At 45.4% G+C, this 24,713-nt stretch overlaps 10 protein-coding genes across 10 annotated transcripts; 4 read left to right on the forward strand and 6 right to left on the reverse strand.

Moving 5' to 3' along the window:
- Positions 1-3,324: 3,324 nt before the first annotated feature.
- V1513DRAFT_479353 (uncharacterized protein) lies at positions 3,325-4,363 on the forward strand (the record flags this gene model as incomplete). The annotated part of the gene is made up of 4 exons (XM_066900302.1): positions 3,325-3,482; positions 3,572-4,088; positions 4,151-4,170; positions 4,240-4,363. The coding sequence occupies 4 exons, from the start codon at positions 3,325-3,327 to the stop codon at positions 4,361-4,363; spliced, it is 819 nt and encodes a 272-aa protein (XP_066753316.1).
- Positions 4,364-6,027: 1,664 nt separating this feature from the next.
- On the forward strand, positions 6,028-7,105 carry V1513DRAFT_400186 (uncharacterized protein). Its single transcript, XM_066895479.1, has 3 exons — positions 6,028-6,159; positions 6,230-6,290; positions 6,346-7,105. The coding sequence occupies exons 1-3, from the start codon at positions 6,114-6,116 to the stop codon at positions 6,782-6,784; spliced, it is 546 nt and encodes a 181-aa protein (XP_066753317.1). The 5' UTR covers positions 6,028-6,113; the 3' UTR covers positions 6,785-7,105.
- On the reverse strand, positions 6,923-9,684 carry V1513DRAFT_479355 (kinase-like domain-containing protein). Its single transcript, XM_066900303.1, has 2 exons — positions 9,339-9,684; positions 6,923-9,291 (listed from the first exon to the last, which is right to left on the reverse strand). Exons 1-2 carry the CDS (start codon positions 9,507-9,509, stop codon positions 7,360-7,362), a joined length of 2,103 nt encoding a protein of 700 aa, XP_066753318.1. The 5' UTR covers positions 9,510-9,684; the 3' UTR covers positions 6,923-7,359.
- A 553-nt stretch (positions 9,685-10,237) lies between these two features.
- Positions 10,238-12,319, reverse strand: V1513DRAFT_458674 (uncharacterized protein; the record flags this gene model as incomplete). Its single annotated transcript, XM_066899711.1, has 7 exons — positions 10,238-10,321; positions 10,369-10,444; positions 10,499-11,040; positions 11,096-11,287; positions 11,343-11,512; positions 11,562-11,915; positions 11,977-12,319. The coding sequence occupies 7 exons, from the start codon at positions 12,317-12,319 to the stop codon at positions 10,238-10,240; spliced, it is 1,761 nt and encodes a 586-aa protein (XP_066753319.1).
- A 131-nt stretch (positions 12,320-12,450) lies between these two features.
- On the forward strand, positions 12,451-13,850 carry V1513DRAFT_445217 (RmlC-like cupin domain-containing protein). Its single transcript, XM_066898077.1, has 4 exons — positions 12,451-13,090; positions 13,146-13,241; positions 13,296-13,513; positions 13,564-13,850. Exons 1-4 carry the CDS (start codon positions 12,552-12,554, stop codon positions 13,671-13,673), a joined length of 963 nt encoding a protein of 320 aa, XP_066753320.1. The 5' UTR covers positions 12,451-12,551; the 3' UTR covers positions 13,674-13,850.
- Positions 13,851-13,959: 109 nt separating this feature from the next.
- On the reverse strand, positions 13,960-16,719 carry V1513DRAFT_425398 (glycoside hydrolase superfamily; the record flags this gene model as incomplete). The annotated part of the gene is made up of 4 exons (XM_066896118.1): positions 13,960-15,198; positions 15,254-16,038; positions 16,088-16,558; positions 16,611-16,719. 4 exons carry the CDS (start codon positions 16,717-16,719, stop codon positions 13,960-13,962), a joined length of 2,604 nt encoding a protein of 867 aa, XP_066753321.1.
- A 1,440-nt stretch (positions 16,720-18,159) lies between these two features.
- Positions 18,160-19,507, reverse strand: V1513DRAFT_71732 (uncharacterized protein). The gene is made up of 2 exons (XM_066900591.1): positions 18,424-19,507; positions 18,160-18,367 (listed from the first exon to the last, which is right to left on the reverse strand). The coding sequence occupies exon 1, from the start codon at positions 19,348-19,350 to the stop codon at positions 18,613-18,615; it is 738 nt and encodes a 245-aa protein (XP_066753322.1). The 5' UTR covers positions 19,351-19,507; the 3' UTR covers positions 18,160-18,367; positions 18,424-18,612.
- Positions 19,463-20,301, reverse strand: V1513DRAFT_445225 (bola protein). Its single transcript, XM_066898078.1, has 2 exons — positions 19,977-20,301; positions 19,463-19,925 (listed from the first exon to the last, which is right to left on the reverse strand). The coding sequence occupies exons 1-2, from the start codon at positions 20,221-20,223 to the stop codon at positions 19,777-19,779; spliced, it is 396 nt and encodes a 131-aa protein (XP_066753323.1). The 5' UTR covers positions 20,224-20,301; the 3' UTR covers positions 19,463-19,776.
- A 485-nt stretch (positions 20,302-20,786) lies between these two features.
- V1513DRAFT_71770 (uncharacterized protein) lies at positions 20,787-22,637 on the forward strand. The gene is made up of 7 exons (XM_066900592.1): positions 20,787-20,864; positions 20,980-21,224; positions 21,285-21,389; positions 21,455-21,598; positions 21,650-22,303; positions 22,407-22,484; positions 22,534-22,637. The coding sequence occupies exons 2-7, from the start codon at positions 21,055-21,057 to the stop codon at positions 22,544-22,546; spliced, it is 1,164 nt and encodes a 387-aa protein (XP_066753324.1). The 5' UTR covers positions 20,787-20,864; positions 20,980-21,054; the 3' UTR covers positions 22,547-22,637.
- Positions 22,638-23,222: 585 nt separating this feature from the next.
- Positions 23,223-24,592, reverse strand: V1513DRAFT_71905 (NADH-ubiquinone oxidoreductase complex I, 21 kDa subunit-domain-containing protein). Its single transcript, XM_066900593.1, has 3 exons — positions 24,329-24,592; positions 23,991-24,258; positions 23,223-23,918 (listed from the first exon to the last, which is right to left on the reverse strand). The coding sequence occupies exons 1-3, from the start codon at positions 24,371-24,373 to the stop codon at positions 23,683-23,685; spliced, it is 549 nt and encodes a 182-aa protein (XP_066753325.1). The 5' UTR covers positions 24,374-24,592; the 3' UTR covers positions 23,223-23,682.
- Between the last annotated feature and the right edge of the window lie 121 nt (positions 24,593-24,713).

Here is a 24,713-nt window from a genome sequence, read left to right on the forward strand (position 1 = left end):
GTTGGCTCCTCGACTGATGGAAAAGCGCAAGTCATTGAAGCAGTCATTGTGCGAGACACAGATTTCGGAGACAAAAAGACTTCATGCTATGTAACGCTCTCTGTCGTAAATGGCCATCTCACTAAAACACGCTCTAGAATGAACCCTGCTTGTATACATTAGGCACTAAACGTGCACTGTATAGGACTTGCTTGTGCCCGTCGTTATTTACAACCAAGGTAGTTATCGTATAATAGAGAGATTTAGCAGCCAGTTGCGTTGCATTACATAATGGAAACTAAACTCTACTTGGACGAAGGCATGGGGGGTCAAGTCCCAATCAGGAAGGCGTGGCGATGTGCAATATTAGATTAGTAAATTTAACGTATTTCCCAAGCGAACGGATCACACAGATGAACGGCTACTCTACTTCTAACATTAATTTCCTCCACAATAAAACATTTGTTTACTTTTGTACGAAGCAAGATTAAATCTTGCCCTTGAATCTCTTAGAAACGACAAAGATCGGAGTATTAGAGCTGCAGCGAAAGATCTACAACGTGTCGTATACAACCATCTATCACCGACGCGACAGCCGAACTGCAAGACGCGATGCCACGCCCAATTCACAGAAATTGACTAAGCTAGAAGAGGAGGCTCTTGTTAAGCATATACTGGAACTAGTGGTACGATCATTTCCGCCTAGGCTTAGTGATGTGGAAGATATGGCTATCCGACTGCTGGGCGAGCGCGACGCTGCACCGCGTTGGTAAGCACTGGGCCTGCAACTTCGTACGGCGCCGTCCAGAGCTCTGTACGCATTTTTCTCGCAAATACGACTACCAGCGGGCTAAATGCGAAGATCCAAAGGTTATCGGCGAGTGGTTCGAGCTCGTACGGAATATTAAGGCCAAATATGGTATCTTGGAAGATGACATATATAACTTCGACGAGACGGGTTTTATGATGGGCGTTATCTCTACCACTATGGTTGTTACTACCTCGGAAGGCCGTGGAAGGGCCAAATTGACACAGCCTGGCAACCGGGAATGGGCTACGGTGATCCAAGGCGTGAATTCTCAAGGCTGGGCAGTCCCGCATTTCATCATCCTCGCTGGCCAGTACCACTTGGCCAACTGGTACCAAGAATCCAATCTTCCGTACGACTGGGTCATCGCCACGACCGATAATGGCTGGACGACGAATGAGAAAGGCCTGGAATGGATCAAGCATTTCGATAAGCATACTCGGGCTCGTACGAAGGGCCCCATCGTCTGTTAGTATTTGACGGCCACGAGAGTCACCACTCGACCGCCAAGAACACAACATTGTGACGCTTTGTATGCCTGCACGCCTCCCAACTACCTTCAACCACTCGATGTTTGGCGCTTCCGCCTGCTGAAGAAGGCGTACAATCGCCAGATCGAAGACCTCATGAGGTACCACGTTAGCCACACGTGACCAAGGTCGACTTCCTTTGTGCTTTCCGTACGGCTTACTTTGCTTCTATGACCGAGTCAAATATACAGGGAGGAGGGTTCTCGGGGTCGGGCCTTGTGCCGTTCAATCCAGAGAGTGTGCTTTGCAGGCTGCATGTAAGGCTTCGTACGCCATCACCTTGTAACTCACCACCTGGCACGGCACAAGTTTGGGTCTCTAAGACGCCACAAAATCCCATAGAAGCAACTTGCCTTGGTAATTGTTCATGTTGCTCCTTTGCCGAAGTTCTCAGTCTTGTCGATGCTTTGCATTAGTTCTTGCTCTACTCTCTCCTTGCCTTTGTTCTTGTTTGCCTTTGCTCTTGAGGTCGTCGCTCTTGCTTCGTCCTTCCGGCCTGCCCAGTATACGATACTTGGCAGACGGAGCCTGGGAACATATAAGTAGGGGATTAATTAGGTAATAGCTACATAGCTTCCACTCCTCCACCGGTGGTCTCCCAGCCTTGTCTTAGGAATTTTCTTAATCCTCTACTAAACACTGAACCCTCAACTATCTGACATTGATCGACATTTTAAGTTCTTTGTTTTCTCTTTTTTTAGTAGCAACAGATATAACAAAGGATGTACACATTTCCTCCAAGCGTTTCTCTACCAAGGCCAGGCTAGACTTGCTCGCCACGTGGTAGACCCTTGCTGACCGATAGCATACGGTCAGGGTCACCAAACTATCATATACAGAGCTGGCGTACACAAGTGCTTGTAAAATCATTGTACACAGTTAGCATCTCATTTTATAGATAGCAGAGCGCTATCCCAAGTTTTTGTTGTACAAGTTTGTTTTTCCTGCAATCGCGACATCGATATATAAAAAGTTTACTAAACCCTTGCTACTCGGACTTTGCAAATTGCGGATATTGAGAATATTCGCAGGTTTTATTCGCAACCCAGAATTTACGAATAATTATAATAAATTATTCGCAGCGAATATTCGTAACAGCCCTAGAGGTAGTAACAACCATAGTGGTAGAGATAACGCCAATCATATATTCGTGGATCGCTGCTCCCAGGGGAGGTGCAAGCTGGATCTCACGTTCGACATTTTCCGAACATATCGGAAGGAGCATGAGCTGATTGGGTGCAACTCTCTCAATTCTCTCGCTGGTGAACATGACGGAGATGATGCGCGAACTGCTACTGTGGTTTGAGGACGGCAAGTTGACAACAAAGGCAGACGAAGAGTTTGTATCATACTTGTGAGTCTGGATGAGGCTCTGGACGCGTATGGAAAGGACACAGGTGGGAAAGCAGTTCTCATTTCAATTAGCGATCACGATCCAGAGGGGAGATTATTCGGAGCTCCGTATATCAGAGATCGAGTCTCCTCCGCGATTTAATTATAATAAGTTAAAGAAATTCTTAGGGCCTGTCGATTATAATGAGGTTGGTGTGAGAAGCAAAGGGTTGAGACCACATCGGTAGGCATTAAGTTCATGCTCAATGTGACAGTGAAGTATTAAAAATTATTGTAACTATTCAGCGATGACCCCTGTAGGCTCAGTAACGCAATCCTAGATATCTATTGTGGATCTTTTAAGCTGTGGAAGTTTCAAGCGCAACTCCCACCACGTACTTAAATTAGCTAATCACATATCTGTCAAGACGGATGGCGGATGGCGGATATGGCGGATATGTATTCGACATTCCTTATCCGCCTATGGATACCGAAAAATTGAAATTGTTCATGCTTCTGAACTATAATATGCTCGCTTTGTATATTTCCCCATAAGTTTCAAAGCAGTCCTACTCCCGTCTGAATGATGATCGCGAAAAAAAACGTTTTAAGTTGGACAGTTTCCCTGAATCTGCTACGTCGGCAAATGATATCTCAAGTATGACGAAAATGCGCATGTCCATGGAAAAGTCTCAAGGGCAAAAAGAGAGCGGACCTTCTGACTACTGCAACGCGATTAGCCTTTTGAAGAACAATCCACCAGAACAGAGATTAGATATTCCGTTGTCTTATTCTCAGTATTTGGAATTGGAGGAAAGCTGGACAAATATAAAGTCGGAGACAGGCATTTCGGAGGATTAGAGGTATTAACTTAGATATGCAGTGTTGTTTTCGGACTTGCTAACTACGTTCTACGTTGCAGATATCCGTACTTGTCGTATAATAGTCTCCTCCATGTAGCAACTGTGGTCACTGTCCCCAGAGATCTTCATGAAGTTGCCGCAGCAGAACTCAGACGCGAAATCATGAACAGCATTGAGGCATACCTCTCTATTCATAAACCTGACGCAATAGGCACCGTTGTGGATAGAGTATTCAAGTTTAACAGTATGGATTTCGGGCCCTCAGTCGTGGTGGCCATGGAGGTCGGATCCAGTGAGACCTATGCTGGCCTTTGTCATGACAAGGACTTGTGGCTTGATGGTTGCCATGTTAAAGTCTGTATTCTGGTATGTTTTAAGGAATCACCACGGTTTCATAGCCCCTCTAGTCTGTATGAGAAAATCGTCTTCACAGCAGAGGTAGAAAATATGAGTCGGCTTGCAAATGAATGCATGCAATCATGCTATGGTCCAATTACATACAGGAACCACAGGTGGCTTGGGGTGTTGAAAGAAGGATTTATCGAAGTCTGGCGAGACAATGGCTCTGTCCGATATGTGAGTAACGCCATTTTGTTTTGAGATTGCCGGCGTGCTTACACTAGTTACAGTTAATTTAGCCACTAATTAAGGAAGAGAAGTTATGTGACCCTCTCCCTACAAATATTGGCCTTGGCATACGAGATTTCTATCCGGATGAAGCATGAAGGGCTGCTGATATTCCGGATGGAGATATTCCTATTAATGGCGCTGTCTTCATGAAACACATGGAGACTGCCATCATTGCGACTGCCGTAGGTAGGTATTTCGACTTTATTTCGCAGCCATCCTGAGAGAAACTTAGCATGTAATTTGCTGATCATATTGCTGTCTACTTATATTTATAAAGAACTATAACTTTTGTAGGGGAGAAATTCTGTATGCTATACGGTGGAAGCTCGCGTCAAATTGCTATGCTAGTTGAGTTTCCAAGGAATTATAAGCTCAGAATATATCCAATGACCGAACTGACTGTGCAAATCCATACTAGTTGGGTCAATTGTGACCCAACGACCGCCTTTGGGTCTCGTCGAAGTTATATATATCATCATCCAAGATACCATATTTGGCCTTAATATTCCGTACGAGCTCAAATCTTTCGCCGATAACCTTTGGATCTCCGCATTTAGCCTGCTGGTAGTCGTATTTGCGAGAAAAAAGCGTACGGATATCTGGACGGCGCCGTACGAAGTTGGAGGCCCAGCGCTTACCGACGCATGGCGCGTAGCGCGTCGCGCACGCGAAGCAGTCGGTTAGCAATCTTCCACACCACACAGCCTAGGCGGGAATGATCACGCCCCTAGTGCGAGTATATGCTTAACATTGTTAACAAGAGCCTCCTCTTCTAGCTTTGTCAATTTCTGTGAATCGGGCGTGGCGTCGCGTCGTGGAGTTCGGCCGTCGCGTCGGTAATAGAGGGTCGTAGACCGCACCGCACGTTGTAGATCTTCGTGGCAGCTCTAATAAATTTTTGTCGTTTCTAGGAGATTCAAAAGCAAGATTTAATCTTGCTTCGTACGAAAGTAAAGACATGTTTTACTGTGGAGAAAATTAGTGTTAGTGTTACAAGTAGAGTAGGTGGATGGCAGGTGCAGTGTGATCCGTTCGCTTGTGGTGAAGTACGTTATTTATTGGTTATTTATATGGAGCTTTCGTATGAACTACGCAGATATTAGTGACATGGTAGATAATATCTTTGTCAGGTTCCGAAAATTTGGATTTTTTCATGTCGGTTTGTTGTCAATAAACTATATGGATTTGTTGCTTGATGCACAAAGGCGCTAGCCAGCGACTCTAAATACTTAATTGAGAAAACAAGCTAACAGTGATGATTGAGTGTTAGATTCTGCGGACTGCATAAAAATGTATGGTTATTTTTATTTTTGAGATATTTAGGTGTATGGATGAATGAAGAATCGTCTCCCCAGTGTAGTAGTGCCCAATTGAAAAAATGAACGGAGGAGAACGAGAGTTAGTAATCTCTTTAGGTTTTCAATTTATTATTGAATTCGCTCGATACAATTCCATTAATTAATAGAGATACATTAAATATGTAACCCGGGCATGAAACGCTAACTTAGTACAAAGATTCAACTATAAAGCGTGATTAAACGGGATTGTATTTTCTACTCTGTTCCAGTAAAGAATTTTATAGTCGTGATGCAAAAACACATCAAAGTTTTCTAGAAGACTATACGGAGAACCTCATAATTATCCGCAGAAAAAAAATGAGAATAGAAGTAGAACAGAGATAGGTATGCAGAAAGAAAAAAAACCAGAGACGAAACTCGAATAGTTAAAGCGATCTTGGTTACCCGGCGCTAAATTTACCCGGCGGGGGATTATGTTCGAGACGCGCGTGATTGGCTGGCTGGAGTCAGTTTTGGGTTTTGTGGAGTTTCTAAACGTCGGCGATGTTAAGTTTCGGCTTGTAACCGGAAAGAGCTGCAAGTGAGCCCGTCGGATGTCTTCCTCCTTCACGACTTTTGCCAACTTCCACTCTTCTTAACTTATAACTCACTTGCACAATTATATACACACAATATGGCATCTTTGGCTGCTCGTCCCGCTGCGCGATCTGCACTTTCAGGTTCGTATTTTGCTGCGTACGGTGTTTACATGTGACTTCGGTTCATAACTAATACGGGGAATTTCGGCAGTCGTTGCCAGATCATCTCGCTTGTCTGGGTGCCAGCTCATACCACTCGTTATTGCCCGAAGGTGAGCCAATTGCGTGGTCGAATCTCGATAAATAGTTGACTAATATGCCACTCAGAGCTGTTTCCACACAATCCATTACTCCGGCCGAGGCTAACGAAATTCTCGTCAAGCAGCGCGCAAACCGACCAACATCTCCTCACCTCACTATCTACAAGCCACAAATAACATGGTACCTTTCTGGCCTCCACCGTATCACCGGTGTCGCTCTCGCGTCCGGCGTCTACGCCCTCGGTCTCGGATACTTGTTCGCCCCGGCGTTCGGATACTCGCTCACCAGCACTGCCATCGCGTCCGCGTTCGGTGCGTTCCCTGTCGTGTTAAAGTTCGGCATCAAGTTGCTCGCGTCCTTCCCGTTCACTTTCCACTCGTTCAATGGTGTGCGTCACTTATTCTGGGACGCGGCGGTAGAGCTCACGAATAAAGGCGTCGTGCGCACCGGTTTCACTGTCCTCGGATTGAGCGCAGTCACCAGCATAATCTTGGCGTTGTTGTAAGTGAAACAAGACAAAGCCAATTTGTGTAATTGTATGCGTGAGTATAACTTAAATAAATTGGCGGAACCATTGATAGGTGGATGATGAGCAATGACACACGACTATGAAATTGTGCATATTCAAAAATCGGTCCAGGTTTTATAATCAACTTTTTATATTAAATAGCATGAATAATAATATTATTACTCACTGCTCGATGTCGTACACGCGACCTAGCCCGCCCGGCGCATAGCAGCCGAAATTCAGATTAGGCGTCGTCACGTAGCATAGACTTCATCTATAATATTATCATACTAATTTGTAAGATCCTAAATATACTCTAACAAACAACAACAAAACTCCCATCCAGTGACTGATTGATTCGCTGTACAATAATATATGTCCGTTAACTTCTCGAGACATCCAACAATCTCCTGACATCACCATCACCGCCTCAGTCCGATGTAATTATCACACGCACATACATAAATACGCTCGGTGGCCTACCTGGCTCACAACGATACATCAAAATGGGGCATACTAATAAAAATGGCGAGCAAACAAAACTACATGACCAATCAAAAATCATTTCCTCTCTATTCCTTGTCCTTCTTCTTATAACTCACTAAATGCGCGCTTTCAGCCGGTACAAGAGTATGCTCATGATTGGCACTCTTGACCATCTTGCCATCCCTGTCGACAGTGCACATCGGAATCCCGCTCACAAAGGAGTCTGCAAATATCTCTTTTAGCGTTGCACGTTTGTTGGGGTCTAATTCGAGCATGCGACCGACCAGGTCGCGAGTCTCATGGGGCAGCAGTCGAAGTAATCGCCACGGGCCTTTGATTACCGGTGTAGGTGACGTGCCATCAGGGTTCGCGCCCGCCGGTTTTGATGGATACTCGGGGTGCTCCGGGTCAGCCGGCGGTGAGCAGAATAATCGGAAAGAGTTATCCGATTTGCGCGGCGCTTTCCATGGGAAGCGCCGGAGTAGCATGCAACAGAATATAATTGCAACCGACCAAACGTCTGCCGGCTGAGGATCGTACTTCAATTCTGAGCAGACTTCAGGCGCAAGATATGGATCCGAGCCAACAATACCGTGTGCCTTGACAATTTCCGATTCGAACGGGTATCGGAACACCGATGCCGAACCAAAGTCGATAATCTTCACAATACCATCATCTGAGACGACACAGTTATCAAGTTTGAGGTCTCGGTGCGCCAAGCCCATTTCGTGGAGATAGAGGACACCTGATAAGATTTGCTTGAAAACGCAGTAAATCTCCGCCCGGCTCATCTTGCCAGACATGACGATGGCAAAAAGATCGTACGGACAGTACTCCATGACTTCGTAAAACTTTCCGTTCTCATGCATAATGTCGAGCGTCTCAATGATGTTCGGGTGATGCAGTGTCGAGCCTATGCAGAATTCAGCCGTAACTTTCTTTGAGTATTCACGCTCACTCTCGTAGGAATGCCGCGCCCTAAACTCTTTGACTGCAAACGTTGTGCCGTCTGATGATCGTTTCATTAAACGGACCGAGCCTCCGGCACCAGATCCGAGAACTTTTCCAAATCTACCATACTTCTTGTTTAATCCAGGACCGTCTTCTCCAAATGGCATAGCTTTGAGATTCGCTGATGACGCTGAAGATCCAAATCCAAAACCTGAAGTGTGAGTGCCAGCGGGCGTCGCGACAATATTATTTACTGACGCGCTCGATCCACTGGACGGAATCTCCTTCTTCGACTTGTGACCTTTCGGCTTGAAAAAGCGCTTCAACTCCATCATACTTCCATGTGCACTCTTCAGCTTCCCGCTACCACCACCTGATTCCGAGCCGGACCCCGAATCGTGATTGTGGTGATGGTGATTCTTGCCGATTGCAGATACCAGCGAGACGGCCGATGACGCTGCAGCAGCGGCAGGATGAGCGTAAACACCCCGCTTGGATTTCGTTGTCGTAGACGAAGGCGGAGTTGTTCGTGTGGGTGGTACGGAAATGGCCGCAGCTGTATTCGATGAACTGTCGTGATGGAAGTGCTGGTGGTGGTGGTGGTGATGATGCTTCTTCTTAAACACAAATCGCGGAGCTATATCCTCTACACTCCGACTTGGTGGTGGTCTGTTCTTGCGTGAATAAGGATCATCTTCGGGTGCGAGGTGCTGCCCATGCATATGCGCGCCTGCGGGATAATGCGGGTTCTGTTGACTGATGGCTGTCTCGGTGGATTCATTAGATACATCGCCCGCAGAGCTTTCGCGAGATACTGGGTTCGACGACAATTCTCGCGTGGGTGAGTCGAGGAAGAATTTGGCTTTGCCAGGAGTAGTAGGAGGGTCGTCGCCGACGATGCTGCTTCTGTCGCCATTACTGTAGTCATCTTCGTCATCCTCCTCGTTGCCACCATCGTCCTCGTTTCCATTCTCGTTCGACGCTGATCTACTTACGCCAATTGCCGTCGGACCAGCGTTAGATCGAGTGCCTGGCGACGGGGGAGTCGAAGTCATCGGCGATTCCGCCTAGATAATGTCAATATATCATCGACTAGCACTCATACAATACATACAGTCGACGCCGGCAGTGACACTTGCTCGTAGTGGTGTGTATCGTCACTGAGGAGACGGTTCTTCTCGAAGGTGAGGTCCGTCAGCTTGTCTGACAAAAAGCCGATTGGAGACGCATCCTCAGCTGCCGGCTTATCTATGGTTGAGCCGGTGGACCCGGCTACTGCTGACATTTTGGCAAGTGAACCGAGGACAAGTGAAGACGATCGTGCCCGAGCACACGGCAAAAAGAGCACGTTAGCAGCGGACGAAGCACAGTGCCCCCCGGTCGAGAGCGAATGAACAAAGATTGCGGACCCTATAGGAAAGAGGAAAAGACGAGGCTGGCCTGCCACCTTAGTGAGTTAAAGTGCAGACAGAGTTGCTCAGCTCTTAAAGATGCTCAGCTACTCTAGACGTTCCTGTCACTCACTCAAGCACGTGATCGCTATGAGCAATCCCTTCGAGCGCAGATGTTGAGGCACGTGTAATTGGGGGTGACCGCGCGGGCTTGCTCTTCACTGCGGGTTTGCTGAGTTTACCGTTTCAGGTAGCTATATTATTCAATTTAGTGCATCTATTAAATGCTTTGCGGAGATCATTAGATGGCTAATATAGTCCCGTATCGGCTACTTAGTTGTTCTGTGTAATCGCCAATCAGCTGGCCAAACGTTGAGCCAACGCTACGACAAAATTACCGACCGATCTTTCGCAGCGATCGAGATAACAAAATGTTAAACATTTTCGGGGCAGCCGCAGCGCCGCCGTTCTCCGCCCCCACTCCGAATGGATGCAGGCAACCAACATGACGTCACTCATCAGAGAGTCAGAATTACGAATACGGCAAGCTTCTGTGCCGTGATCTTAGCTACTCACATTTTTATTCACCCAACGTACACCATGTACCGGACATTATTTATAGTTATAGTTCCCACACGTCACTCTTACTCTGTATGCCATCGAACAAGACTGTGTTTTTCATTGGAACGTACTGTCTAGTTATCAACTGTACAACTGTTAATTCTCGTTAATACAAAACGCAATTGCCCTTACCTTTACAACTTCCTGTGCTCCAAACCCGCCCAGAAGAGAGGAAATGTTATGAAGCTCACCGTTGCCGGCTCGTACACTAAATGTGTTAACATATTCTAATTCCCCATCTGCATAGACATACTACACTTACAACTCTTTCAACACTTTAATAGCAGTTTCACCGAGTGAATCACCTCCCAAACTCTTCAGAATTTCTAGCGCAATGCTTTGTAGCTCATTCTCGTCATCCCCAGTGTCTTCAAGCAAGCCGGGATACCGTCTGTTCCGCTCTTCGAACATCTCCAATGCTCTAAACCCAAGATAAATAGGCATAAGCCCATTTTCCTCTTGTAAGGCACTTAAAATTCTTGTCGCCTTAGCTGTTTCAGGATTATATTCTTCCTCTAATGATCGCCCGTCAATAACAACGATGTACCGTGAGAACTTGCAAAAAGTCTCAACCTCGTCTTCCGATATGGCGTCGGTCGGCCGATCGATTGCAGATAAAAGTTCTGTAACTCGGTCTTTGACCCAGTCCCAGTCCTGCTCCGCTTTTTTCCGATAAACATTCTGCAGCGCGATGTATCTTATACTGTCAGCCTTCATGTCAGGGAGGCTACCGGATAACGGTAAATTTCCTTCCTTGGCGACAAAATCTGCAGCCGCACGGACGAGAATCCAGAACTTTGTAGACTAGTCTTTATCAGCATCCGATATGACTTAATTTTGCTCCAAGTCTTGCACTTACGTTTTCGTGAAGATGCTGCGCTCGAAGATCGCTGAGTACGGATATGATTGGCACCGTCGTCTTCTGAGTTGCGCGCAATACTGCAGCGATAGCTTCGTCAAAGTTCTCGGAATCAGATGACCGTATACCGCTTCTAATTAAATCTTTGAATTGGTTCTTCTCTGCGTATGTCGATGGTGGGTTGCCGCCGTGCTGAAAAGGGGTTAATATCGCTCGATCAATCCCAAGAAATGAAGAATATTTCTACCTCAGCCCTCCATTGTTTCAAGTATTTTAGCAGTATCACCACGTACGGAACGTGAGCATGGTCAGTCTCATCTAATGCGTCCAGATCTACGGCGTCTGCGAAATTCTGCAGCGCAGGCCAGGGGCAGTCCAACCTTAGATCGACAGTCGAGTCTGGATGAGACTCCACAACTGTACCATGTTAGCGACATACAACTGCATATCCGACTATTCCACCCACCAGTATGTTCAGGAACCACAATTCGCAAGTACCCGTAAAATCCTATGGAATTTGACACAACTAACGGAATCTTCTTGTCCCATAACACCTTAGCCACCTTCATCAATATCGACGGTCGTATCTGGTGAGCAATTACTAAAGAGAATGATTCCCAATAAGACGAATCCATGCTATCTAGCTCCTTCAGATTCAAGATTTGAGAATGGCCCATGGAGTCCGTGTTCAATTCCTGCAGAAAGTCGGTGACTTTCACAGCGCGTGGTTGTCCGAGGCTCGAATCGTCCAGGAAGAAATTTGAGTCAATGTCGTCTTCCGTGACAAATTTGTCGTCTGCAACAGTGAATGAGCCGGTTCCTTCAAAGGTTAGCCAACTGTCCCACACTCATCACAAGGACTAAGAATAGCGAATTTATACCGGGTAAAACCAAATTCTTCAAGATCTCAGCGCCGGCAGCAGATGCGGTTAACAGCAGCACATGAGCTTCTTCGAGCGCAGCCTGTCCGTTAGCAGCCCAAAGACGCAGTTGTCGGTCATACTTCTTGTCGCGAGCAGTCAGCACGTGTGGTGTTGACGGTTGCTCTGCATCCACTTGTAACATCGCTGCAAATTGCTCTGTTACCACTGATAATGGCGTGGATGGCGATTCAAATCGGTTATTACGTGAAATTGCTAATCTGATGTTGTCTGGATGCAAAGGAGTTGCAGTGGAGGTTGAAGGACTTATACAATTTGGACCAACAGAATGTTGCTTATTCATGGAATGACAGGAATGTCTGAACTTGTGAATAAGCCGGATGGCCCTTAGAATATATGATATAATGAACTGTACGCGTGTATTATCTGACAAGTGACGATATTGAAATATACAACGCCTTTAAACGCAACCCTTCACTTGTTTTGACAAATTAGGGTTATCGTTATGTGGACTTCTGCTAGGGTTTGATTAGGTTTGCTCGGGCTACGATAACTGCTGACTGGAGGCCGCTTGGATGATAATCCTCTCACACTCACGGCTCACAGGGCCTGGACATATACCCAGAGTCTCTTGTCTCCAGGTCTACTGGAGATTTAAGTGGCTTATGAGTTTGTCCTTGTCTCAGTCTGGGCTCACGATAGCATTCTCTTGCCGTACACGTGTGAGTAATAATCTTCTGTTCTCGGTTATAGGTCCAAGGAAAACGCCACTCGCGCCAGCTATCGTACGAACAAATGTAGTTCATCCTGCTTTCCGAATGCAAGCCATGATGTCTACATCTTCACACTCACAGATAGCCGCAGAACCAACGGTTTCGAGGATTATAACACCGATAATAACCGCAGCGGCAGCCAGAGGCATCGCGACTCCACAGCCTGTAGACACGTTTGATGAATTGGTGGAAGAGATCAGGCGCCAGTTGGGACCCACGTCGGGAATAGACTCGGACGATGTCAACGTTGAGCAGTTAATGGACGCTATGAGACGGTATACGTCCGACAGTTCAGACTGGGACAAATATGCACACACTGACTTATCGAGGAATTATACGAGGTAGTATTGTTGCATAAGTACTCGATTTGTGCGACATGAGGCTAATTATATGTAGGAACGGCGTTGACGATATGAACTACAAAGCCAATCTATTGATCTTAGTATGGAATCCAGGCAAAGGCTCACTAATACATGATCACGCGGACGCTCAGTACGTGTTACGTTCGGCATAATAACGCGCTACAGTAATGCTGACTATAGCTAGTTGCATAATGAAAATTCTACAAGGAGAATTGGTCGAATCAATATATAAGTGGCCACAAGGCGACATGCCCCGACGAATGCAGGTTGAGCGGCGGGTAGAGTACCACGAAAACGAAGTGACATATATGCACGACAAGATAGGATTGCACAGAATTAGTAATGAGACGGAGAAACCAGCAGTGTCGCTGCATTTATATACTCCTTCATGGGCCGCTAAGTGTAGGTACAAAGTTTTCACCGAGCTTTAAAATACTAATTAAAGACTTCAGACGGCTGTTTAGCATTCGACGAAAGGACAGGAAAACAGATCAAAGTCAAGCTGTCTAATCTATACAGTGACAAAGGTGTGAAATGTTCGAGACGAGCAGATCATGTTTAGATACGCGATTCTCATTAAATAAAGGACTTATCATTCGAAATTTGTTGGAGTTGAGGATCGGGTTGACATAGAGGCGCATTTTTATTGCACATATTTGGTTAGAGGTTTCGCTTCATATTAGCATTTTCAGGAAGGTTTCAATGTTTTGTACTATATTAGAATAATTTGCACTTCTTCATCTTGCAACTCGATCTATCCCATCCTCACAAAAGTCACAGAATGACAAGTATAACAAACTGGAACAACATGACAAGGGTACCATTCTAAGTGTCAATAGCACGTCATACTAGAAATTGAATGTTCCGGCCTCAGCTAAATTTCGACTACTTGTTCCAATATAAACAGTATATGTCCCTCTCGGAAGTAACCAATTGCGTGACGCAACATCGTAATAACTCAAGTCACGTCTCATGAGATCGAAATTGGCTGTAGACGTCTCGCCGGGTGATGCAGATAATTTCTCAAATCCGCGGAGGGTTCGCACGGGAAAGTTTACGCCATCAACTGCGGGATAAGAGACATACAGCTGCAAGACTTCTGATCCGCCAGTAGTGCCGTTGTTGGTAATTGATGCCTTGGCTTGGACCAGAACATCCCATAGAGCAGGATTCCCACCGGAGGCGCCACCTGCAGGACTTGATTTCGACGGTTGAATATCTGAGTATCCCTCAGGATACTCATAGTCATCAGGGTTGTATGTGATCGATTCTGCAATATCCTTCTCAATATATGGATATATATAATGTGAATATCTCGGGATATCTCCGGGATATATTGCCGAACTGGGTGACGGCAATGAACTATTTAAATAGAGAGGGGAGCTGTACGAAGGTGGATCAGGAGGCACTTCACTGTCAACTACTCCATTTAGACGAGTTACGGAAAGACCACTGATCTGAAACGTAGTGTAACTCAAACCAAATCCGAACTCATAACGGGGCTCGATATCGTATTTGTCGAAATGACGATAGTCAACGAAGATACTCTCAGAAAAATTTATCTGCGGAATTGGCTCAATGACATCGTAAATAACAGTGGCAGGATAATCGCTCGCATTCTTGGCAATAGTGAATGGCAACTTGCCAGACGGACTCACAGTTCCATACAATATGTCAGCAATGCCAACACCGAGATCCTGACCGGGAACAAGAGAAAAGAGAACAGCTGTGACGTTAACGTGTTGGATCCAGGCCTCCAGATCAATACCGCCGACAGACTCGACAACAACGATGGTATTGCTATTTTCAGATGCAACGGCCTTCACCAAATTGTCGCCACCGTGCCATGCCGAAAGATTATTGCGGTCTCCCATGTTTCCTTCGACATGCAGATATCCTTCACCTGAATCTGAGGTAATGAAGACAACAGCGGTGTCGACCACACCAGCGAGCGTCGCCACATTATCGAGGTCATAGTCGTCGAGATTATATTGCACAGAAGTACCTTGAGCAATGGCCATAGCGTTTATAACTTCGAGAGGGGTAAGGAGGTATGGGTAATTGGCAGTTCCAGAACCCCAGCCAATCTATGCTTACTTTAGTATTCAACCTAAAGGCAAAAGATTGTTCAAAAAAACATACGCCAAGTGTTCCATTGTCGCAGCCCCGATCTATACATCCATTCGGCCCCAGGGTTGGAGGTCCCGCAGCGGAACCGAACAAACCCAATCTTCTAACGTTATTCAATGGCAAAGCATTATTTGTATTTTTGACCAGCACCATACTCTCTTGGGCGATTTGCCTCGTTATTTGCCGACTAAGTGGGGTCCGAACGTCGACATGCTTATTGATGAGGCCAGTAGGGCCTTCGAGCGATCCGGCAATTTCCAGTCCATAATCGGACAATGTCCAAGAAGAAAAGTTGGGTTCCGGATAAGTTGATGGATCCTGGCCGACTTTGTAGTAAGCCGCCATAATGCGAGTTGCCATGTCGTCCAATCTCCACAGTGGAACAGACCCGTTGAGCACCGCAGTTGTTAGATTGGATCCGAGTAATGAAACGCCGTCAGCCCAAGCGAGACCGTCACCAGGCATTGTCATGTCCATTCCGGCTAGGACACTAGCTACGCCACTTCGCTGCCCAAGCCAGTCCGACATCACGAATCCTTGGAAACCGAGCTCATCCTTAAGAATACCGTTAAGGAGATAGCTGTTTTGGCACGCTTGCGAATTATTGACTTGATTGTAAGAGCACATTATCGCGGCCGCTCCAGCGCGGATCGCGTCCGCAAACGGCCATGCATATATTTCCCGGAGCGCTCTTTCGTCGACATTTGCACTGTATGGAGCCGAAAGATTTGTGTAAAATTTAACCCACTCTGCATATTGGCGAAAGTGTTCTTGCTCGTTGAGAAGATAGTGCTTGGCTGGAGTATTGTTAGTTATTTCAGATAAATGTTTACAAGCGCGTTTTACCGGTTGCAATAACGCCCTCCTCTTGAATGCCTAACACGGATTGGTAGCTAGCAACGCCTTGTAAGTATGGATCGGCACCAAAGGCTTCCCAATTTCGACCACCTTCTGGAGCTCGCCCAATTGGACCAATGCAGGGTGCCAGCATGCCATTGATTCCCTTGCCTTTGAACTCCATTCCCATGGCTTTACCTCGCAGATACATCAAATTCTTATTGAAAGTTGCAGCCGCAGCTAATCCAGCAGGAAATACCGAGTTCAGATCGGTGAAACGAATGCCAAGAGGCGAATCTTGGAGACACAGAGAAGGAAATCCGATTCTAGGAATTTCTCCGGTATTTCCGACACATCGGCCCATTTCCCAACCCGTTCCTGTGGTCAGATTAACCTTTTCGAGAAGGGTGAGCTGGGAAACAAATGCTCGAGCTTTTGTGTATGCATCGGACCAGTCACCTGATATACGACCGCCCATAGCTATAATGTTGTTAGCATTATGTGTGATGACCTGCGATTTGCAGTAGCTCACGAGAAGGGTAAACAGGCAACGAGTAGCCATAGTTTTCATCTGTGGAGGAGGCGGCGAGGACGGCATTGACCAATACCACGCCTGTCAGAAAAGAATTGCGTATCTTCATTTTCCGTTGCTGTATAACTCAAGCGAAGAACTGGGTGACGGTAACAGCTATTTGTAAGTACACCGCTCAGGCAGAGAAATAGGTTATTCACTCCCGGAACTTGCTATACCAGTTACTTACTCCCGCAAGATCTTAGATGCAGGGAATTAGATGCAATGAGCGGTGAAAAATAGAGAAACGAACGGCGGGGTCGGGTACAGCATGTAACTATCGATCATCGTCAGACAAATTTAGAACGGCTACCGCCATTTAAGAAATTAAAACGCTCAACCACTTACCGCGGAAATACCTACTGCGTTTTTCCGAATGAACGAGTCTCCAAATGCCATTCACTCAGTAACTAGAAAGATTGTTGCTGGCACTTTCGTTACGAGCACTGTTTACGGAGAGCAATGCCGTTGGGGAACAGTAGCGTACCTGGCATCGAGAGCAATTTATCCGTTGCACCATACCAGAAGTAGCTTAGCCCCAGGGGTTCGTCAGTGCCATAAACTTTAAGTCTTCGGAACGCGAATCATTCGGCAGGCTTACCTATGAATGACAACCACGGAAATGGCTTTGCCTTTGTCTTTAAGATTGTGCGACGATTGTCTTCCGCGGTTTTTCAATCCGTACATCCGAACTTGTATTAGACGGCCACCAAACCGCGGATTTTGAACGTTGCGAACAAAATGCCGAGATCTGGTGGTCTCTCTCTGCAAAGGAGACAAGGCTCCAAGCACAGCTACTCGCCCTTCCTTAGCTTGCTCACCGGTGGTCATAGAGAATCTCGATCTGTCACTGTCTCCCCTCTTGCACGTTGTTGATAAGCCGTCACTTGGACCCGTAGTGACCAAAGTGGCTTGGTTCTCGCTATCTTGGACTTACTCCATCCGGTTCCAGACTATCCTCTTGCCCCCTATCACCTCGCTGCTGGAACTAATAATGGACCAAATGGCTTGGCTCTCACCATCTTGGATCCTACCTGGGACTCCGCGTTGTAGATATCGGCACCGACCCGGCCCAAATGACAAACAGCAATTAAGACCCCAATACTTGCACATGAACCTATCATACAATGAATAACTACGTATCTAGAATAGTTTCGGTCTTTTAGGCTATAGAAAGCTAGTTTTTAGCAGTACAGCCACTACTCAAGCTACATATCACAAAATTGAACCATAGACCATCACAGTAAAGGCACCAAAAGCCTCCTTCGGTCAGTCAAGAGTTAATGGAACGGCTATTGCAATTTGTGAATTTGATCGATTCGATGTATTCGGCGTCACTGCCTATGAATTTACCCGCAACTTAGTGATATGGCTGTTCGTTTTCAGTGAATTCAATGCTCAGTATTCTCGACTGCAAGCGATGCGTACGAAATTCCGTATGGTAATAGACCTCACATAGCTCATCCGGATGATTCATCGTAGAAATCAGATCACGAATCCAAACTGGCATATTTGCTCTGAATTTCTTCTCTAGTTAGTTTTTCTCATGATAGGTCGGTGTTTTTGAAAGCTATTTGGAGACATGTTTTATCCTTTCTGGTATACTAGAAGCGACAACTGTCGCCAACAGCGTCGACTTGACGAGGGGTGATCGAGCATACGACTTCTAGCAGGGATTCGAGTCATTGACTCACCGAATACCCAATCTGAGACCATTTCTAACAGCTGGATGTCAATAACATTCTAATATCGACAAATGATGGAAACCGCTCACCCTGCGACCGCGTCACGTTCAGTTGCTGCAGTATATTTTAGGCACTCCTTGATTAAGTCGATTCGAAACTCCATAGGTCTTGCTAATAGATATTGTATTGCATGATACTTGCTTATATCATGTAATGAGGTAAAATACCTATTCTATCATCTTTTCGGTGAAAATAAGATAAATAATAATATTGATAAACTAGTTGAGCTCTTCTAGTACGGCTTCATACACTCTCGTTATATCCAATTCGTGCCCGCCAAATGGTGACATAACTGTAACAATATCAACCCGTGTCCGTTCGACAATGCTCTCCAGCCTTGCCTTTTCGGTATTGCTCATTCGCTTATGCGATGGGACATCTCCAACTATCAACTTGTAGAATATCTTATCGAGCTTCCGAAGAAATGAAAACACTTTGTCGGGCGAAGTTATTGGCAACGACGGAATGGAATCGTTCAAGTCATCGGCAATTCGCAATAGGTACTGTGACTGTATGAACGGCGTACTGGTAGCGGACACAGAATACCATATCAAATCCACCAGATTCGTCAGATCTTCCAGTAACGGTTCTATTGTATAATAGACTGAGTTCGGCGGTCCTGTGTCCGAGAACTTTCGTACATATTTCCTTGATATATATAGAAGTTGCTCATCAAGATAATTGATCAACTTGGATTGTTGCGCCGACGAGATGTTATTCACATTTCCTGGCAATGATTGTAATTGTGGCGAGTCGACGTGCGATGAATTCAAAAAATCGCGGTCGAGGATGTCAAAGTTTGGTGAAAATACAGACGATAACACGGTGCTGGACGATGAGTACGCTACATTGCGCTGTTGCTTCGAATCTTCCACTTGGAAGCCACCGGCATTACTCTCTGATGACGGAGATTGATCTGCAGCATCTGCATTATTTGACAGGCTTGGAGACGCCATTGCATATTACTTTCATAGTCGATGCATTCGTAATTGTCTGAAGGTGAGATTCTATAGAACTCGGGATGTGCTACCAGTCAGAATCCTGAAACATTCGATTGTGATGATGCTATGACGATGTTCATCAAATCTGGCTTTGTAGGCGAGAGTTTAATTCTGTAGCATACTTTTAAGGTTACAACGTCCCGTCATCGCCCGATGCGGAAGCTCCCTCAATCGATATCAAGAACTTGCTTTCGACTGTAGTAATTACATTAATATTTCATATCAGGTGCGTAACATTAGGCGTGCAAATCCATTACTGAATGGTACCATATGAAACAAACTCCGATGTCCAAACATGCCCAACAGACCAAAAATAAATAAGTGTCTATATAAATCCTATGTACAGATCGAAACGGGTTGTTCTACTCTAGATATCATTGCTTACTCTGCTCTTGTGTTCAGCTGGACACCGTGCCACTCCTTTATCTCGTCCGCAAGCACTTCGTTTACCATTCTATGCTGCTGAATCATAGATACGCCTTTGAATGACTTAGAAACAATGCTAATGGCGAACATTGATCCACAACCACCTACAACTTATCAGCTACTAACTCTTGATTCTCCGCAGTAGCCTCCCTTACCGGAAATATCTCTAACCGACAGCTTCGATGGTTCAAACGCATCCATCAACTTTGATGACAAATATTTTTCATAGTTATTCAATGGCGCATCCTGTTCTGCATTAAACGCCTCAGTTGCGAACGTACTCGTCCGTCCAAATGGTTGTATTATTGGTAATTGATTAGCAAATGGCCGCCAAACGTTCGCTGCAGCGAAATTAAGACTTCCAGGAGTCGGGAACCATTTGTGCTGTACTCGAGGTAGCATTATTACGCTATATCTGCTGTTAACTATCAGTTGACTGTGTTGCCGACATTAAATTGCATTTATTCATAGTAATCATAACCCGGCACTCACAACAAGTACCACACCCGCTCTTCTGACAATCTAGTTGATTTTGTCTGTTGTCGGGATATGGCTTATACGCGCGATTAATTGCAATATATTCCGCATTGTTTACAGTGTCTCACGGTAGTGCCAAACTGGATCTAAGCTGCAAATTTTTCCTAAGGGTAATCATGCAGGCGCCCTCCCGAGCAACGACTGTTCGCTACCGAAGACCTCCGAAGGCTTTGGAATTGCTATTGGTAGTTGCAGCGGCCGCCTTGGTTAGCCGTCGTTCATCCGCAGCATCCTTCCTACTTTTGTCAACCTTTCCCCTTCACACTGATTGCTAGTGCAGATCCTGTTGTGAAGTTCGTGTCCTTACGTGCCTTTTTCTTTTCCTTTTTGTTTTGTTTGTTTGTTGTGATTTTTCCGGTTATTGTTCTGCTACAGTCAATTTATTCGTATTTTGTCGGCATAAAATTGTGTTTATCGTTTACGACTTAAGTCACATCGCCTATTTACCACAACTCCAGCTCAAGTGACTTTCAATCTGTCGGATTTTTGCCGGTGACTATCCTTTGGTATGTCCTATGAATAGATAGAATTAGACGTTTGTGGATGCAATTGTGGCCACTGATTCGGATCCGGTGTTTTGACCCCTCGTCAGTTTTATTTTTGTCTCTAACAATATCTCAGTAGCTCGCGAATTTATCCAATCGATCAATACATCTCGGTTACTTTCACAATTACTTGTCAGTTCTCGATCTAGAAATGTCTTACGCGTACGATTACTCTCAGCAACAAGATTCGGCTTCTCCGCAAGCTCCTGCCTCTGGCGCAGCTCCGACTGCTGCTGATGCGTCTGCTGCAGCGACTTTCTCGAACAGCACTCCCACTCCTTCGGGAGCGATGGCGACTAATGACTCGAAGACCACTCTTTGGTAAGTATTAACTGCGATGAGTCCAACTATGTGATTGGAAATGATTAACTGTTGCGTTAGGATGGGCGAGTTGGAGCCATGGATAGATGAGAATTTCGTTCGCCAGGTTTGGTCGAATTTTGGCGAGGCAGTCAACGTTAAGATGATTAGAGACAAGTTTTCTGGGTATGTTGATGTCATCAACAACTGATTTTGAATATTTAGAAAGACTCTGTCTGACGTATTCATAGTACCAACGCTGGTTACTGTTTTGTTGATTTCTCCAGCCCTGCTGCTGCGGCGAAGGCTTTGACTCTCAACGGAACTTTGATTCCAAATACGCAGCGTGCGTTTAAGCTTAACTGGGCCTCTGGTGGTGGTTTTTCTGAGCGAAGGTCAGTATCATACATGCCAATTGAAGGTCCTAGTTGCTTACTACTACCCAGGGATGATCGCTCTCCAGAGTATTCGATTTTCGTCGGGGATCTTGGCCCAGAAACTAGCGAGTACGTCTTGTTGAATCTCTTCCAGAGCCGCTACCCATCTTGCAAGTCTGCGAAGATCATGACCGACCCAGTGTCGGGAATGTCGCGAGGATATGGCTTTGTTCGTTTCACCGATGAATCAGAGATGCAGCGCGCTTTAACCGAGATGCAGGGCTTCTACTGCGGTAATAGACCTATGCGAATCTCCACGGCCACGCCTAAGAACAAGGGTGCCGCTGTTCCTGCTGGTATGCTTCAGCAGCAGGGTCCTGGACAGATGGGAATGTACCAGATGGGCATGCCCCCTATGGGCTATTATGGTGCTCCTCAGCCTATGAACCAGTTCACGGACCCCAACAATACTACAGTCTTCGTTGGTGGATTGTCGGGCTATGTTACGGAGGATGAGCTTCGAAGCTTCTTTGCTGGATTTGGAGAGATTACTTATGTTAAGATCCCCCCTGGGAAGGGATGTGGATTTGTTCAGTTTGTTCAGCGCCATGCCGCTGAGATGGCTATCAATCAGATGCAGGGCTATCCGATTGGTAACTCTCGCGTGAGGCTGTCCTGGGGTCGTTCTCAGAACAACTCGGGACCAGTCAATGCTCCTTACAGGTAGATTTGCCTTTTTTTGCATGTATATATAAAGCTTAAAAAGTTATTGCAATGTGACGTATTTGTATCTTTTTTCTCTTACTGAGTCTTGGTTTTTCCATAGGCCTACTCCACCTCCTCCAGTATATCCTTCTATGGGGTTGCCTCCACAAAGCCACTATAGTCCATATGCACCGATAAAGTAAGCAAAGTCTGTCTTCTTTGTCTTTTGTGTTTTAATCAGTTGTTAGGAAAAGGAGCTAATATATATTTTGTAGTCCACAAGCTGCGCATTTACATCAGGCCCAGCAGCAGGGACAGATCCCACCCGGTCCACCAGGCGCTCAACCCCAAGGCCAAGATCCTAGCGAGCCAATCCCAGTAGCTCGGTTAAATGAGTTATATTTGGCTGCTCGTGATGGAAGATTAGACCGAATGGAAGCTGATGGCAGAGGCTACCATGGAGTTTATGCGCAATAAACTGTTTCTCCTGTCGCGTGAAGGTTCTTTTCTTCTACCGTTTATTTACTCTTCGTATCATGAGAATTTCGTTTCAGGTTGCGGCGTTTCGAAAAGTTTCTTGATATTCGTCATTTCATCTCTTGCGTGTGCGTTCACAGAAACTGCTTTGACTTTCAGATTTATCATCTCATTCATTATTAAGTGTATTTACTTTTATCGCTTTTTCATAGATATTGTTTATGATAGGTAGCACTGGCTTAATTGTCATTTAATAATATCTACAGTATTAGACCGTATGTGTGTGATTAATTTTATTCTTCATTTTATGGCTTTGAATTTTTATTCTTTTTATTTATAGTTGGTATTATTTGAACGGTGTTCTTCATTTATGTCATGTCCTTTCGTTTATCATGATTTCTGTACACGTGCTATAAACTCAATAAGGGCCGATTGTTAGAAATAATATGTAGTAGTGGTTCATAATGCAATGTTCGATATTGCAGTATGATGTTACCTATGGAACAAAATACGTGTTTTTACAAGGCTTTTGTGCCAATTTGTAAGGATTTACAATCCGGCTTTCTGCGACATGACATAAGCCTTTTCCATCTAAGCCCACTCTCATGTTTGTAGTTTCAATTATATAAAACTGCTGAGTGTACTCCTACTAGTTGGCGTCGCTGGATATTGTCTAATAGTATGAGTATGATGCGAGACAGATTAAACCGTTCCCATTAATGTGACTATGATAAACTAATTGTGATGGAAATATGGACAAGCATATCTTTTTTAAACCATATCTTCAGGCAAGGCTCTAGATCAATCTGGCAGAAGAACTATCGCTTAGCCGACCAAGTATTCATCCACCAATTTGTCATATCTGCATCCGTTGACTGTGAATTATAATGATAACTTATTTCTGTTCTATCGCTATATTTCTACTTGAAGTACTTTGAAGTGTCAACGCCATGGTACGGGTGATTCACGAAGTTGAAGAGCGGGAACACGGAGAATTTGAAAATAGCTAATCGTGAATAGCTAGCAGCGATTTTCTGAAGCTCGGGGGTGAGCGCAGATTCTCCGTAGATTGGAAGGCCAGCCTTGGCGCGCTTCGATAGATCCTCGAGGTCTCTAGCCTGTTCTCGTGCGTTCTCAGAGTATCCAAGGAAGCGGTCTATAATTGCAAGTTTAGAGTATATTCCGACTTAACACTCCTAGGTTTGTGATAACCCAACCCAACACTTACAAGAGCTGCGTTGATAAGCGATCAAGAATCCACCGACAGCGCCCAAAAACAGCGAAGGAGCGGGACCAAACATTGACCGTCGTTGTCTAGCCGCAACAAGGAATCCCTTTATAGTACCCTGGACGCCTCTGCTAATCTGAGTGTACTTATTATAATCCATCAAGCCAACGAGGAGAGGCGCCGACGCAGCGACGGCAGCCCAAATGCCGATGTCTGAAAACCGGAAATATCGGATTACTCTGCTGAAATGTGGATCGGCATCAATAAGCTATAATAACAGGCAATTAGTGTCTGTCTGTCGAGAGCAAATAAAAGTCACTTGAGCGGAAGTCACGTACTGGATAATCTCCCTTAGGGATAGTAGGTAATCCCTCTTCAGACATCGTATCAGGATCAATAGAATAATTCTGTGAGACTATGAATATATCTGGATATGATTGTTGAATGTTGATTGCCTTTCTTTTGTGTCTGATTTCTCTCAAGTTGTTCTTCAAACCCAAAGATGCATCTAGATTGTCATTGGTCGAACTTCCGAGTCTGTTTCATTGAACCGCTGCGGCTTGAGAATTGAGCGGGTTACTAAACCTACTGTAAAGTTTGCGGTTTCAGTTTACTGAAAATGATTCCACCGCGATATTACCCGGCAGACGCGAAACTGATTCAGTGTGTTGGTACGCGTTCCAATCCAAGGAACTGCTAAACGTACTTTCATTTTAGCTGAAT

Source organism: Lipomyces chichibuensis, assembly GCF_038497645.1.
Source record: "Lipomyces chichibuensis strain CBS 12929 unplaced genomic scaffold V1513scaffold_17, whole genome shotgun sequence".
NCBI classification, from domain to species: Eukaryota; Fungi; Ascomycota; class Lipomycetes; order Lipomycetales; family Lipomycetaceae; genus Lipomyces; species Lipomyces chichibuensis.